Genomic DNA, 16,596 nt, shown 5'->3' on the forward strand with positions numbered 1-16,596 from the left:
CGACACGCCATTTTGGGGGGCATGGGAGAATCGCGGGAGGTGCCAGAGCGGCCCTCCCGCAATTCTCCCACCCGGCCTGGGGAGCGGCGAATCGCGCCCATTATCTCCAAATTTGCAGATGATACAAGTTGGATGGGAGGGTGAGCTGTGAGGAGGATGCAGAGATGCTTCAGTGGGATTTGGACAGGCTGAGTGAGTGGGCACATGCATGGCAGATGCAGGATAATGTGGATAAATGTGAGGTTATCCACTTTGGTAGCAAAAATAGAAAGGGAGATTATTATTTGAATGAGTGTAAATTGAGAGAGATGATGGACTCAGTGAGACCTTGGTGTAATCGTGCATCAGTTGCTGAAAGTAAGCGCGCAGGTACAGCCGGCAGTAAAGAAGGCAAACGGTATGTTGGCCTTCATAGCGAGAGGACTTGAGTATAGGAATAGAGATGTTGTCCTGCAATTGTACAGGGCCTTGGTGAGGCCACATGTGGTGTATTGTGTGTAGTTTTGGTGTCCTTATCTGAGGAAGGATGTTCTTTCTATGGAGGGAGTGCAGCGAAGGTTTACCAGGCTGATTCCTGGGATGGCGGGACTGTCATATGAGGAAAGACTAAGTCGGTTAGGTTTATGTACATTGGTGTTTAGAAGTGTGAGAGGTGATCTTATAGAAAATTACAAAATTCTAACAGGATTAGACAGGGTAGATTCAGAAAGAATGTTCCCGATGGTGGGGAGTCCAGAAACTAGGGGGGTCAGTGTTTGAGGATAAGGGGTAAACCTTTTAGGACTGAGGTGAGGAGAAATTTCTTCACCCAGAGAGCGGGGAATCTGTGGAATTCACTCCCACAGAAAGTAGTTCTGGCCAAAACATTGTGTAATTTCAAGAAGGAATTAGATATAGCTCTTGGGGCTCTAAAGGGATCAAGGGATATGGGGAAAAGGTGGGATTCAGGGTATTGAACTTGATGATTAGCCATGATCACGAAGAATGGCGGAACAGTATTGTAGGGCTCAAATGGCCTCCTCCTGCTTCTATCTTCTATGTATGTTTCTATGAGGTGCAGGAGCCCTCCGTGGCCACTCCTTTTCCACAGATATAGGGGCGGAGTTCACGGCAGCCTCCGCGCCCCCCTCCCAGGACCCGATTCTCCCCCACGGTCGGGGCTAGCAGCGCGGCCCCGTGAAAAAACGGCATCGCGGGCTTAGCAACCGTCGCTAAGCCCTGTGCGCCAAGCGTCACGGCGGCTGACGCGCACGATGACGTCAGCCGCGCATGCACAGGTTGGACGGCTCAACCGCGCATGCGCGGATGACGTCATCATGCATATGCGTCAAACCCGCGCATGCGCGGGCCGTCATGCCCCTCAGCCGCCCCGCGGACTGATCCTGCGGGGCGGCGGAGGAACAAAGAGTGCGCAGGTATCGGACCCGCTGCCCGCGATCGTGCCCACCGATCGCGGGCCCATGCCAATCGGTGCCATGGTTGTCCGGACGGCACTTTGCGGCCGTTTTCACGAACGGTGAGAGCAGGTGTGTTTTGCGTTCGTGAAAACGGCCGTAAAGGCCTGGGAACTCGGCCCATTGGCCAGGGGAGAATCAATTTTGCCGTAAAAACCGGCGAGCAGCGATTCGTGTCGTGGGCGGCCGTGGGGGGGGGGGGGGGGGGGAGGGAGAGAATAGCGGGAGGTTGGGAAAAAGTCGGGAAGGCTCTCCCGCTATTCTCTGACCTGTCGGGGCAGCGGAGAATCGCGCCCATACTGTTTTGAAGACTGTTGGGGGAGATGATTTGCAGGGGAAAGTAGCAGAAGCCAACTTCATGCATTACGGGTGGGTGTGCTGCAAAGAGGGAGCGGAGGTGCGGCAAGGCTTATAGTGGTAGGGGATTCAATTGTCAGGGAACATACAGGCATTTCTGCGGCTGCAAACAAGACTTCAGGATAGTACATTGTCTCCCTGGTGCCAGGGTTAGGGATGTCACTGAATGGATGGCCATGTGCTGGACAAATTAAGCTGATAAACCCCCAGGCTCTGCAATCTACATTCTAGGGTACTAAAGGATGTGGCCAGGAAAATAGTGGATGTGTTGGTTGTCATGGGATTGGAGGTAATATATTGGCATCGATTGAGGATTGCGTAGCAGACAGGAAACAGAGTAGGAATAAATTAACTTTTCTTGAAGAGGCAGATGGTGACATATTCACAATATTCATCAATGATCTGGAGGAGGGAACCAAAAGTAATATTTTCCAAGTTTGCTGATGACATGAAACTTGAGGCTTCAAGGTGATTTAAACAGTTGAGTGATTGGGCAAATACATGGCAGATGCAGTATAACATAAATAAATATGAAGTTATCCTCTTTGGATGGAAAAACAGAATAGCAGAGTAGGCCCGAAAGGCAGAATGCCGTCCTCCACCACCTCAGCCATATCCCCATTTGTGCCATACACGTGCCAGGTAATGACCACCTCCAACAAAAAAGAATCCAAGCATCTCCCCTTGATGTTCAAAGGAAGTATCATCACGGAATCCCCAATAATCAACATCTGGGGACTCCCATTGACAAGGAACAAAACTAGACAAGCCTATAAATATGAGATTACTGCATCAATTCAGAAGTTGGGAATTCTGCGGCAAGTTAATTACCTCATGACTCCCCAAATCCTGACCACCATCTTAAAGCACAAGTCAGATGTGGAACAGGATTCTCTCCAAAGCAGCCCATGATGGGCACCCAATCCACCACCTTAAATATTCCCTCCCCTCACCACTGATGCACAATTGTAGTGGTGTGCCACATCTACAAGATGCATTGCAGCAACTTGCCTATCCTGTTTCAAAAGCACCTTCCCAATCTTCAACCTATACCACCTAGAACGACAAGGGGAGCAGGCACATGAGAACACCGCCATCTGAAAGTTCTCCTCAAACCATATATCATCCTGACGTAGCCCTATATCGCCATTCCTTCCAACTACACTGGGACAAACTCCTGGAACTCCCCTTCCTTAACAACAACGGTTGGGGGTCCCAACACCGGTGACAGCAATGGCCGATAAGGTGACTCAACCACCATGTTCTGAGAGCAATTAGGATGAGCAATAATGCTGGACTTGCCAGTGACTCTTATATTGCATGAAAGAACAAAACCATCTGTCCATATGTCACTCTGCCATATCTCTCGAGCCTTCTCTAGCTCTACTACTCTTTGACGACTCTGTGTTTGTCTAATTCTGACCTTTTCATCATCCTTGATTTTCATCATGCTACCATTGGCAGCAGTGCCTTCAGCCAACTAGGCTCTACACTCTGGAATTCCCTCCTCAAAGCACTTTGCTTTTCCACCTCTTACTCTTTTCCTTCAGCACCTTTCTTAAAAGTTACCTCTTTACTCGGAGTTTGTTACTTCTCCTACTGTCGCCTTTGATTGATGAGTTTTTGTCTGATTTATTTTCTATGTCAAACCTTGGAATATTTTCTACATTAAGTGCAAGTCACTATTGCTGTAATTTGATAGGCAAATAGTTTATGTTTCATCATTTGACTTCTGCTTTAAGAACTGAATGGTCCTAAAATGGATCTTAATTCTGATTAACAAATACCAATCCCTCATTTCAGCATTGTACGATTGATTGTGTGTCTGCAATTATTGTCGAGGTGCACTATACACTGAACAATACTAAAGAGAAGGCTGGACTACCGTCACCAATTCTTGATCATTTTGCCAACCCTTCAACACATGTTGAGGTAAAAATGTCAAACTTGAGAAACTGAATTAATTTGAATGTTTAAAGTGTCCATATCTTTTAATTGCATTGTTGAGGTCGAATGGCACTCACTTTTTTAAATGCGATCACATTGTTTAAGGCAATTGCATTGCTATACAGGTTATTGGCCCACCTATAAATGGGGACTTAATGAGTTCACCCCAAAATCGTATATAAGAGGACCTTTCCCCAACTATTGTGGGCTCACTTCCCTTACAGGGACAAGAGAGGGCTTGCGAACTGCACGCTGCATGCATTGGGGCAGGAGGACAGGCATGGGCACCACTCTTGGATTGGTGGGTCATCCTGGTGGGTGCCCAGGATGTGCTGGGGCAATGGCACAGGATTGTGCTGGCGGGGGTGCATGGTGCCAAGCTGCCGGCTCATTGGGGGTGGGGGAGGTCTGGGTGGCAGGTGGCAGTGGTAACACTGCCAATGCCAACTCACCTATGCGGCCCGGTGGAGGTTTGTCGAGGTTATTGTGGCACTCAGTGGCGGTTCTCCTGGTCACAGTCCCCAAGCTGACGGCTGCTGCCACTGGCTGCCAGGCAATGCGGCTGCCCTGTGACTGACCCTCCGACCTCAAGGGTATAGGGTGTCTTGTCGCAGCTCCACCGCATCTATCAGTCACACCAGTCGGCATCACCGAATCATGGGGCTGGTGTGCGTATGGGCATGGCTGTGTGTTGTCTGGGGTCTGCTCGGAGGGAACGGTTTAAGAACTGTTCCCCCTTGTAGCGGAGAGCTGCCGGATGTGGTTCAGGCGAATCAGCTGGCCATTTCCTATGTGAAACCCGTGGGGCATCATTCCTGCCCCTAATTGATGTTCGATACTGGGCATGGACTCGCCAGGTCAGCCATCGGGAGCACCCGGCAAATCCCACTCGCTAGTGCTTAGTGCTTGGCCCATTAGATCGCGCCCTTTATGTGGTGGAGGGCAGGAAACGTGTTGTGATTCCCCTGGGCAGCAGGGTGGGCTCTCCATAATTCTCTCCTGTGTTCCACTCACTCCTGCCTCCAAGTCATATCTCTGTCTTCCCCGCAGCTCACTGTATTGCCTCCTGTGTACCAGTCTTCACACCTGTTACAAGTCCCACCACTGGCAGCAGCTCAAAACTCCACCCTTGGGTTCAGCTTCACCACTGGCTTCAATTCTGTTAACATTTACCTTTTTATCCTTTCTGTAATGGGAGTGTCTCTTTAAGAAATGTTTTGTCTTATCACATGGCTTCAATGATGTCATTGTGTGGGTAGAGCTGGGCTCCGACTCGTTTGGTTTGGGCTGTTTTGTGGCTTTCATTTTCACATTTGGCTGTTGGACTCGGCAGATAAATCTTGTCCTGTCTCTCTCTCTGCATTTTGAAAGTGTTTCCATAACTTGATAACTTAAAAGAGGTAACTGCTTTCTGGAAGGAATTCAAACCTACTGTTTTGGTAAAAGTTTTTCTGGTTTATGGGATGTTATTAAATTGACACAGTTAAGAGGAATTCATTAAGGGTTATACATAGATTACTGTAGCTGTGTGGGTTTTTATGTTTGTAGTTGATGAAAATGCTTACTGTGTGTGTTTATAGAAATGTTAACTGAATTCATAGAATAACTTTGTTTTTTGATTAAAATGCTTAAGGCCTCTGTTGAATAACACCTGAAAGGCAAGCCCTGTGCTCCTCATGACCAAAATCAATAAACAGTTGTAGGTCAAGTGAACTCCGTGATATCCTTTGGAGTTTTCTAAACCCTGGCCCATAACATTTCACAGTCTGGCCTACATGTGACTCCAGACACTCCAGCAGTATGATTGAATTTTAACTTCCCTCTGATTCTGTTTCTAAGATAATTCTATAATAATCTAAGGTTTGGGAAATGTTTACATCTAGATCTTGCTTTTTCTTTTAGATCCAATTTCAGAAGGACTGTGGATCTGATAATATCTGTGATGCAAATCTAGCTTTGGTCACCAACCTGTCACAGTAAGTTGCTAATTCTATACATAGTTATTTGGTAGTATAGAAATTGAGTATTGCTCAAAAAGAGGCCTTTTTGTCGAACCTTTTAATCTTGCATTCATCAGGACATTAATGAGAATACCAATGTCAGGAGAAAAAACTATTTTATACGGTATGTGAAGAGAGTTCTGATTGGTTGGACTATGATTGTTGGAGACATTGTCATAGAGAATGCAATAGTTAATGGTGGCTGACAGTTAACTGCCAAGCATTGTTGAAATTTAAAGCATGCAACTTGACTCTGCTTGGCATTGCCCTGAGGAATGAACTGGTGAATGCTGCCGCTTATTTTGTTTAGCTAAAAACAGACGGAACATGTGTACATTTTTTTCTGATTGCACAGAAAAGGGCCCTGTGTATTATCTATATATCTCTGTGATTCATGTAGAACTTCAGATATATTGTATTATACGTATTTTGTGCAGTAAGAGGGTGGCACGGTGACGCACTGCTGCCTCACAGCGACAGGACCCAGGTTCGATCTGGCCCCAGGTCACTGTTCATACGGAGTTTGCATATTCTCCCCATGTTTGCATGGGTCTCACCCCCATAACCCAAAAGATGTGCAGGTTAGGTGGATTGGCCATGCTAAATTGCCCCGTAATGGAAAAAAAGAATTGGGTACTCTAAATTTATATTGTAAAAAAAATTTGTGCCGTGAGAGTTAAAAGCCTGGGCTATTGTGTGTGTGACCTGCTGCAGTCATGTTTTAAAAGGAAATCCTAGTTTCAAAGATTGAGAGCCAGCGGTGCAATTAAAACTATCGTAAAACGCTTGGGCTATTGGAATTTTGTTTTGATTAAGGGTATTTCCTGTGGAGGTAATTCGATTTCAGCTTGGTAAGATAATGGTGTTGCTGGGTGGAGCTTATGGCATCAGGCATTTTGCAGAAAGCTGGTCAATTTTAGCTCACTGGGGCTAAATCGCTGGCTTTTAAAGCAGACCAAGCAGCACGGTTCAAATCCCGTACCAGCCTCCCCGGACAGGCGCCGGAATATGGCGACGAGGGGCTTTTCACAGTAACTTCATTGAAGCCTACTCGTGACAATAAGCGATGTTGTCATTTGTAATTTTAATTTTCCAATTCTGAGCTGAATGAAGCTGTGACCAGAAGTGAAGCAGTTTGCTCCCTGCAGTTCAGTTAAGAGATTAGCGAAAGCAGTGCAGACTTGTCTGAGAACAAAGGGAGCTGAAACAAGCTGAGAGACAGCGTCTGAAAAACTACAGCCAGAGGTTCTGCCTGGGCCTGCACAGTACACAGTGGTTAGCACTGTTACTTCACCAGGACCTGAGTTTGATTCCCGGCTTCGGTCTCTGTCTGTCTGAAGTCTGCATGTTAGATAGAGAAATACAGCACAGAACAGGCCCTTCGGCCCACGATTGTTGCGCCGAACTTTGTCCTAGGTTAATCATAGAATTTTGGACAATTTGTCATGGCCAATCCACCCACCTGCACATCTTTGGACTGTGGGAGGAAACCGGAGTACCCGGAGGAAACCCACGCAGATCACGGGGAGGATGTGCAGACTCCACACAGACAGTGACCCAAGTCGAAATCGAACTTGGGACCCTGGAGCTGTGAAGCAATTGTGCTATCCACAATGCTACCGTGCTGCCCTTAAGAAGTTAACCTACACTCCCTTATTCTACCCTAATCCAAGTACCTATCCAATAGCCGCTTGAAGGTCCATAAATTTTCCGACTCAACTACTACCACAGGCAGTGCATTCCATGCCCCCCACTACTCTCTGGGTAAAGAACCTACCTCTGACATCCCCTCTATATCTTCCACCATTTATCTTAAAATTATGTCCCATTGTAATGGTGTGTTCCACCCTGGGGAAAAAGTCTCTAGACTGTCTACTCTATCTATTCCCCTGATCATCTTATAAACCTCTATCAGTCGCCCCTCATCCTTCTCCGTTCTAATGAGAAAAGGCCTAGCACCCTCATCTTTCCTCGTATGACCTACTCATCCAGTCCAGGCAACATCTGGTAAATCTCCTTGCACCTTTTCCAAGCTTCCACATCCTTCTAAAATGAGGTGACCAGAACTGCACACAGTACTCCAAATGTGGCCTGACCAAGGTTTTGTACAGCTGCATCATCACCTCACGGCTCTTAAATTCAATCCCTCTGCGTAATGAACGCTAGCACACCATAGGCCTTCTTCACAGCTCTATCCACTTGAGTGGCAACTTTCAAAGAACAATGAACATAGACCCCAAGATCTCTCTGCTCCTCCACATTGCCAAGAACCCTACCATTAACCCTGTATTCCGCATTCAGATTTGTCCTTCCAAATGGACAACCTCACACTTGTCAGGGTTAAACTCCATCTGCCACTTCTCAGCCCAGCTCTGCATTCTATCTATGTCTCTTTGAAGCCGACAACAGCCCTCCTCACTATCCACAACCTCACCAATCTTCGTATCATCTGCAATTTACGGACCCACCCTTCAACTCCCTCATCCAAGTCGTTAATGAAAATTATGTTCTCCCCGTGTCCTGCGTTTGTTTCCTCCGGGTGCTCCGGTTTCCTCCCACAGTCCAAAGATGTGCAGGTTGGGTGGATTGGCCATGATAAATTGCCCTTAGTGTCCAAAATTCTATGATTACCTAGGACAAAAGTTCGGCACAACATCGTGGGCCAAAGGGCCTGTTCTGTGCTGTATTTCTCTCTAAAAAAAAGAAAAAAAAACGTATCGCAGGACGTTATGGGAGACTTAGGAGGAAATTGATGGCCCCCTAGCTGAGGTATTTGAATCACCGCAACAGCCACAGGAGAGGTGCCTGAAGATTGGAGGTCGCAAATGTTGTGCCCTTGTTTAAGAAGGGATGTAGGGATAAGCTTGGAAACTACAGACCAGTTAGCCTTACTTCAGTAGTGGATAAATTGTTCAAAGGTTTTCTGAGGGACAGGATCTACAGGCATTTCGACAGGCAAAGGGCTAATTAGGGCAAGTCAGCATAGCTTTGTAAGGGGAAAGTCATGTCTCACGAATTTGATTGAGTTTTTTGAAGGGTAAAAAGAAGGTAGATGAGGGCAATGCAGTCAACATTGTCTACATGGACTTTAGCAAGGCCTTTGACAAGGTACCACATGGTAGGTTGGTGCAAAAGGTTAATCTCACTGAGTCCAGGGTGAGGTAACCAATTGGATACAAAATTGGCTTGGCGACCAAAGACAAAGATGGTTGGGGAGGGTTGTTTTTCAAACTGGAGGCCTGTGACCTGTGATGTACCTCAGGGATCGGTGCTGGGTCCACTTTTATTTGTTATATATATAATGATTGGATGAGAATGTAGGAGGCATGGTTAGTAAGTTTGTCGAGACACCAAGATTGGTGGCATAGTGGATAGTGAAGAATGTTATATAAGATTGCAACAGGATCTTGACCAATTGGGCCAGTGGGGCGATGAATGTCAGATGGAGTTTAATTTGGATATATGTGAGGTGATGCATTTTGGTCGAGCATATCAGGACAGGACCTTAATGGGAGGGAGTTGGGGAGAATTACAGAAGAAAGCGATCTAGGGGTACAGGTTTATAGGTCCTTAAAGGTGGAGTTGCAGGTGGACAGGGGTGGTGAAAAAGGCATTCAGCATGCTAGGCTTTATTGGGTCAGAATATTGAATACAGGAATTGGGACGTCTTGTTGAAGTTGTACAGACATTAGTAAGACCACACATGGAATACTGCGTTCAGTTCTGGTCACCCGATATAGAAGGATATTGTTAAACTAGAAAGAGTGCCGAAGGGATTTACGAGGATGCTACCACGACTTGATGGTCTGAATTATAAGGAGACGCTGGATAGACTGGGACCTTTTTCCCCTAGAGCGTAGGAGGCTCAGGGGTGATCTTATAGAGTTCTAGAAAATAATGTGGAGCATAGATAAGGAGATAGTCAGCATCTTTTCCCAAAGGTAGAGGAGTCCAGAACTAGAGGGCAGAGGTTTAAGGTGAGACGGGAGAGATACAAGAGAGACCAGAGGGGAAATTTCTTCACACAGAGGGTGGTGAGCATCTGGAACGGGCTGCCGGATGCAGGGGTAGAGGTGGGTACAATTTTTTCCTTTAAAAAAGCAGTTAGACAGTTACATGGGCAGGGTGGGTATAGAGGGATATGGGCCAAATGCGGGCAAGTGGGACTAGCTTAGTGATAGAAACTGGGCGGCACGGACAGGCTGGGCCGAAGGGCCTGTTTCCATGTTGTAAACATCTATGACTTTATGACCCTAAATACCTCCACACCACCCAATCAAACACCTTCTCTGCATCAAACAACACCACCCCCTCCGTCTCCCTCCCCTCTGTCGGAGAAAGTATCATGTTCAACAACTTCCTCACATTCGAGGACAACTGACTTCCCTTTACAAACCCCGTCTGATCCTCCCCAATCACCTTTGGGAGACACCCTTCAAACCTTAACAGCAGCACCTTTGCCAATATCTTGGTGTCCACATTCAGCAGAGATATATGGGCCTATAAGACCCACACTGCACCGGATCCTTGTCCTTCTTTAGCAACAGCGAGATGGAGGCCTGCCCATTGTTTGCGGCAGGACACCCCTAACCATCACGTCCTTAAACATTCCTACCATCAACGGCACCAGCCTATCCTTAAATGTTTTGTAAAATTCACTGGAAACCCATTGGGTACCGCTGCCTTCATCCGACCAATCACTACCTTCATCTCCTGTCCCCCCTCCGCCTCCCCCAACTTTGGACACTCCAGCCCACTAAGAAACTCCCGCTCCTCCTCCGATGGCTCTGACCTATACTGGTCCCTATAGAAACTCCTCGAACGCTTTATTAATCTGATCCGGAGCCACCACCAACTCCTCCATCCTATCCACCACACAAACTATCTCCCTCGCTGCGGCCTCCCTTTGGAGCTGACCTGCCAGCACTCGCCCTGCCTTCTCCCCATACACAGCCTCCCTCGTCCTCCTCAGCTGATGCACCCATTTTTCCCCGTGGACAATAGGTCGACAACCTCGCCTGCAACTCCTTCTTCTTTGCCAGAAGACCTGGGTCTGGGTCTTCCACTTACCTCCCCTCTGCCATAAGAATCTCTTCTATCAGTTGGCATTCCTCCCTCTCCTCCCTACCCACCTGAACTTTGAACGAGTTCACCTACCCACTCACCACTGCCTTCAGAGCTTTCCAGACCACTGACAGCGCGACTGCACTCTTGCAATTAAACTCCACATATTCCCAATCACCTTCCCTATCTTGTCCCAGAGGCTCTGCTCCGCCAATAACCCCACATCCATCCTCCACCCCAGCCTCTGGGCTGGCCCCTTCTCCAGAACCACATACATCCAATAAGGAACATGATCTGAAATCACAATTGTCGAATACTCTGACTTCTTAACCCCAACCAACAGTGCCGTTCCTACCACAAAAAAGTCAATCCTCGAATACACCTTGTGAACCGCAGAGAAAAATGAATACTCTCGATCCCTTAGGTGTACAAACCTCCATGGTCCACTCTTCCCATCTCCCTCATGAGCCCAGCCAATGCCTTCACCCCCCCCCCGACTGGGTCAACGAGCATGACTGGGACCTGTCCACCTTCGGCTCCAACACCACGTTCCAGTACCTCCCCTACTATCAGCTGATGGGTATCCAAATCCGGGATGGTACCCAGCCCCCTCTCCAGAAATCCTGTATCGTCCCAGTTGGGCCAATATACGCTCGCCATGCCACCAACCTCCACTCTAACGCATCAATACCACTACCTGTACCTGCCTCCTGATCAGCCACCACCTTCTCCATCTGGAACCTCACTCTCTTGCCCATAAATATGCTCCTCCTCGAGTCTTACTATCGAACTCCGAATGAAACACCTGACTCACCCAACCCTTCCTAAGCCTCACCTGATCCTTCACCCTCAAATGAGTCTCCTGTAACATCACCACATCAGCTTTAAACTCTTTAAATTCGCAAAAACTCCCAATCTCATGAGTTTCCTAAATCATATTAGAATGATTGGAACAATGTAACCCTTCCTTGCCAAGTCCTTTGAAAATTGGAAATTGTTGTCGATGCAGAGGGATTGAGTGCCACTCGGCAAGATTGCAATCTGCAAATCCTGCCCACACTCTTTCCCGTCCCCCCAGCATTAAAAATCTGGCCCAAGTGTCAAAAGGAGTAACAAGCCCAGAGAACCATGGATGACCAGAGACATTCAGGATACGATGAGAAGGCAAGAGAGGATTTTAGCAGGTACAAGGCGAGTAAATCAATGGAGGCATTAGTACAGAAAGTGTAGGAAAACATATGTTCAGGTGTAGGTGCACGTCAGTATCCAGAGTGAAAATCACTTACTGCTGCACGATGGTGAATGTATTAAACTAAGAAGGTGTCAGTCCTGCAGCACATGGTGTGATCTGAGCTTAAGAAAGCAATTAGGAGAGCAAAGAGGGGATATGAGAAAGCTCTGGCTAAAAGTGGGCAGCAGGGTAGCATGGTGGTTAGCATCAATGCTTCACAGCTCCAGGGTCCCAGGTTCGATTCCCGGCTGGGTCACTGTCTGTGTGGAGTCTGCACGTTCTCCCCGTGTGTGCGTGGGTTTCCTCCGGTGCTCCGGTTTCCTCCCACAGTCCAAAGATGTGCGGGTTAGGTGGATTGGCCATGATAAATTGCCCTTAGTGCCTAAAAAATAAGGGTAATAGGGGTTGTGTGGTTACTGGTATAGGGTGGATACGTGGGCTTGAGTAGGGTGATCATTGCTCGGCACAACATCGAGGGCCGAAGGGCCTGTTCTGTGCTGTACTGTTCTAAAAAAAATAGGGAAAATCCCAAGATATTGTATAAGTATATCAATGAAAAGAGGATAGGAGTGGGGGCCATTAGGGACCAAGGATGGATTCTGTGGCTGGAGCCAAAGGACAAATATTTCACATCTACCTTCACTCAAAGAATGAGGAGGTAGTTATGGAACTCAGGGAGAGAGAGAGACTGTGAGGTCCTTGAGCCATTTCTCACAGGGAATGACAAGTATTTGGAAGTGTTGGCAGGCTTAAAAGTGGACAAATATCCTGGTCCAGATGAATTGTGTCCCAGGCTGTTGTGGGAAGTGAGGAAGCAGGGGCTCTGACCTAAATTTTTAATTCTTCTCTGTCCATGGGGGAGGTGCCAGAGGAGTGGAGAATAGCTGATGTGATCCCACTATTTAAGGAAGGTTGTAGAGACAAGCAGGGGACTACAGATCAGTGACTCTCATGTCAGTGGGAGGGAAACCGTTGGAGAAAATTCTGAAGGAGAGAATCTATCTCCACTGGGAGAGAAGTGAAAGAGAAAATGCTGGAAAATCTCAGCAAGTCTGGCAGCATCTGTAGCCATGATGTGGAGATGCCGGCGTTGGACTGGGGTGAGCACAGTAAGAAGTCTTACAACACCAGGTTAAAGTCCAACAGGTTTGTTTCAAACAAGAGCTTTCGAATTCACCTGAGGAAGGAGCAGCGCTCCGAAAGCTCGTGTTTGAAACAACCTGTTGGACTTTAACCTGGTGTTGTAAGACTTCTTACAGCATCTGTAGGGAGAGAAAAGGGCTAACGTTCGAGTCCAATCACTCTTTGTCAAAGCTAACAGACAGAGAAAGTGGGAAATATTTATAATGTGGAGTGAGAATGAAAGATGAGTCATAGCCACAGAAACCCAGGGAAACTGGGTGCTAATGGCCACAGAATCCAAGGGGGAAATAGTGTTAATGGCAGTCCCCAGAGAGAACAAAAGATGTGAAAGGTCAAACAGCAGAGAAACTAACATCAGAGGATGAACTGTAGATGTGGGGGGAGGGGAAGGGGGAAGCAAAAAGGAGGAAAGGTGAAGGAAAGGTGGATAAGATTGGGGGGGGGGGGAGAATTAAATGTATATTAAAAAAAGAAAGAAATGGTAAAAGACAGTTAAAATGAAATGAAAAACAAAATGGGTCGAGGTGGGGTAGAGCTGATCACCTGAAGTTGTTGAATTCGATGTTGAGACTGGAAGGCTGTAGCGTGCCTAACCGGAAGATGAGATGTTGTTCCTCCAGTTTGCGTTGCGCTTCACTGGAACATTGCAGCAGTCAAGAACAGACGTGTGGGCATGGGAGCAGGGTCTTTGTTAAAATGGCAAGCAACAGGAAGGTCAGGGTCCTGAGAAGTCTTGCAACACCAGGTTAAAGTCCAACATGTTTGTTTCAAACACTAGCTTTCGGAGCACTGCTCCTTCCTCAGGTGGAAGGATCAGTGTTCCGAAGCTAGTGTTTGAACAAACCTGTTGGACTTTAACTGGTGTTGTAAGACTTCTTACTGTGCTCACCCCAGTCCAACGCCGGCATCTCCACATTCGGGGTCCTGAGAGGCAAGGCTTGATTAGGGATAGCCAGCATGGCTTTGTCAGAGGAGGTCATGCCTAACAAATTCGATTGAATTTATGAACATGTGACCAGGTGTGTAGATGAGGGTAGTACAGTTGATATAGTTTATGTGGATTTCAGCAAAGCCTTTGACAAGGTCCCATATAGGAGATTTACAAAGAAGGCAAATGCGCATGGGATACAGAGTAACCTTCATAAGGTGGAGTCAAAATTGGCTTAGCTGTAGGATACAGAGGGTGATGACAGACGGCTGCTTTAGTGACTGGAAGCCAGTGATCAGTGGAGTACCACAGGGATCTGTTCTGGGCCCCCTGTTGTTTGTCATTGATATAAACGACACAGATGACTATGTGGAGGGTAGGATCAGGACGTTTGTGGATGACACAAAGATTGGCCGGGTGGTTAACAGTGATGTTAAGTATCTTGGGTTACGGGAAGATATAGACAGGATAGTTAAATGGGCAGAAAAGTGGCAGATGGAAGTTCACCCTGAAAAGGTTAATGGTAGCATTGTGATTAGCACAATTGCTTCACAGCTCCAGGGTCCCAGGTTCGATTCTGGCGTGGGTCACTGTCTGTGCGGAGTCTGAACGTTCCCCATGTGTGTCTGTGTTCCTCCAGGTGCTCCAGTTTCCTCCCACAGTCCAAAGATGCGCAGGTTAGGTGGATTGGTCAGGATAAAATTGTCCTTAGTGTCCAAATTGCCCTTAGTGTTGGGTGGGGTTACTGGGTGATGGGGATAGGGTGGATGTGTGGGCTTGGGTAGGGTGCTCTTTCCAAGAGCCAGTGCAGACTCGATGGGCTGAATGGCCTCCTTCTGCACTGTAAATTCTATATTTAAAAACAATTCTATGAAAGTGTGAGGTTATACACTTTGGAAGGAGTCATTTGACAAGGAAATATTCAATGGATGGCACCATGCTGGAAGTTCTGAGGAACAGAGTCCTTGGCCTTTGTCCATAGATCTCTGAAGGCAGAAGGGCAGGTTAATAGGGTGGTGAAAAAGGCATATGGGACACTCGCTTTTATCAATGGCGGCATAGATTACAAAAGCAGAGAGGTCATGTTGGAGTTGTACAGAACATTGGTGAGGCCACAGCTGGAGCACTGTGTGCAATTCTGATCGCCACTGGATGTGACTGCACTGGAGGGGGTGCAGAGGAGATTCACCAGGATGTTGCCTGAGGTGGAACATGTCAGCTATGAAGAGAGGTTGGATGGACTTGCATTGTTTGCGCTGGAGCAGAGAAGACTGAGGGGCGACCTGATCGAGGTGGACAAGATTATGAGGGGCATGGACAGGGTGCTAAAGGCGGGTTGCCTCACATCCTTTAAAAAGTACCTGGATGAGCACTTGGCACGTCATAACATTCAAGGCTATGGGCCAATGCTGGCAAATGGGATTCGGTAGACAGGTTGGATGTTTTTTATGCGTCAATGGGCTGAAGGGCCTCTTCTGCACTGTATTATTTGTGATTCTGTAATGGAGTTGTGATGGAGAAAGCCACACATAAGAGAGTGTCAAATGATAGAATTGTATGTAATCGTCACAAAAATTATTCACAGTTGGCCTTGTTTTACTGATGCAAACTATAACTCTTTTTCAGAAGCCTTTTATGGATTGTTGGTAAAACGAAAGAAGTGAGTTTGATTATTGTTCTGTCCAATTCTGGAGAAGATTCATATCTCACCACCATGGTCCTGTCCTACCCAAAGAACCTTTATTTCAAGGGGATCTCAAAAATAAGGGTAAGATTAAACTCTGCCATGGATTACAGTGGAAACACTGGGAGAGTTTTAATGCTCAAGATCAGCAGAGTTGGGGCTGGATGCAAAGTAAAATTGGTAAATCTATTGCCCGGCTCCAGGCTCCCACTTCTGGTTTCAATTGAGGCATGTGTACATGTGCATGGGATGTGGGCGTCGCTGGCCTAACCAGCGCCTAACCAGTGCCTAACGAATGCCTAACCAGCGATACCCACATCCAAATGAATAAAAAAAACTTAACCTGTTTACTGGAGTAGTTGAGATGATAACCAATAGAAGTCAGAGAGGTCCTCTGCTGTTTGTGATTTCATTAACAACTTGGATGAGGGAGTTGAAGGGTGGGTCAGTAAATCTGCAGATGATACGAAGATTGGTGGAGTTGTGGATAGTGAGGAGTGCTGTTGTCGGCTTCAAAGAGACATAGATAGGATGCAGAGCTGGGCTGAGAAGTGCAGATGGAGTTTAACCCTGAAAAGTGTGAGGTTGTCCATTTGGAAGGACAAATAGGAATGCGGAATACAGGGTTAACGGTAGGGTTCTTGGCAATGTGGAGGAGCAGAGAGATCTTGGGGTCTATGTTCATAGATCTTTGAAAGTTGCCAGAGGTTAGAGGTTTATAAGATGATCAGGGGAATAGATAGAGTAGACAGTCAGAGACTTTTTCCCCGGATGGAACAAACCATTAC

The 16,596-nt window shown here is 47.0% G+C and overlaps 1 protein-coding gene across 1 annotated transcript in view; it reads left to right on the forward strand.

Annotated features, from left to right (window-relative positions):
* LOC119974367 (integrin alpha-E-like) overlaps nt 1-16,596 on the forward strand; it is a 406,093-nt gene that overhangs the window by 253,112 nt on the left and 136,385 nt on the right. Inside the window, 4 exon segments of the mRNA XM_038813139.1 lie at nt 2,635-2,652; nt 3,610-3,743; nt 5,661-5,734; nt 15,751-15,892. Coding sequence (XP_038669067.1) covers nt 2,635-2,652; nt 3,610-3,743; nt 5,661-5,734; nt 15,751-15,892 — 368 coding nt within the window.

Source organism: Scyliorhinus canicula, chromosome 12 (genome assembly GCF_902713615.1).
Source record: "Scyliorhinus canicula chromosome 12, sScyCan1.1, whole genome shotgun sequence".
Classification (NCBI taxonomy): Eukaryota; Metazoa; Chordata; class Chondrichthyes; order Carcharhiniformes; family Scyliorhinidae; genus Scyliorhinus; species Scyliorhinus canicula.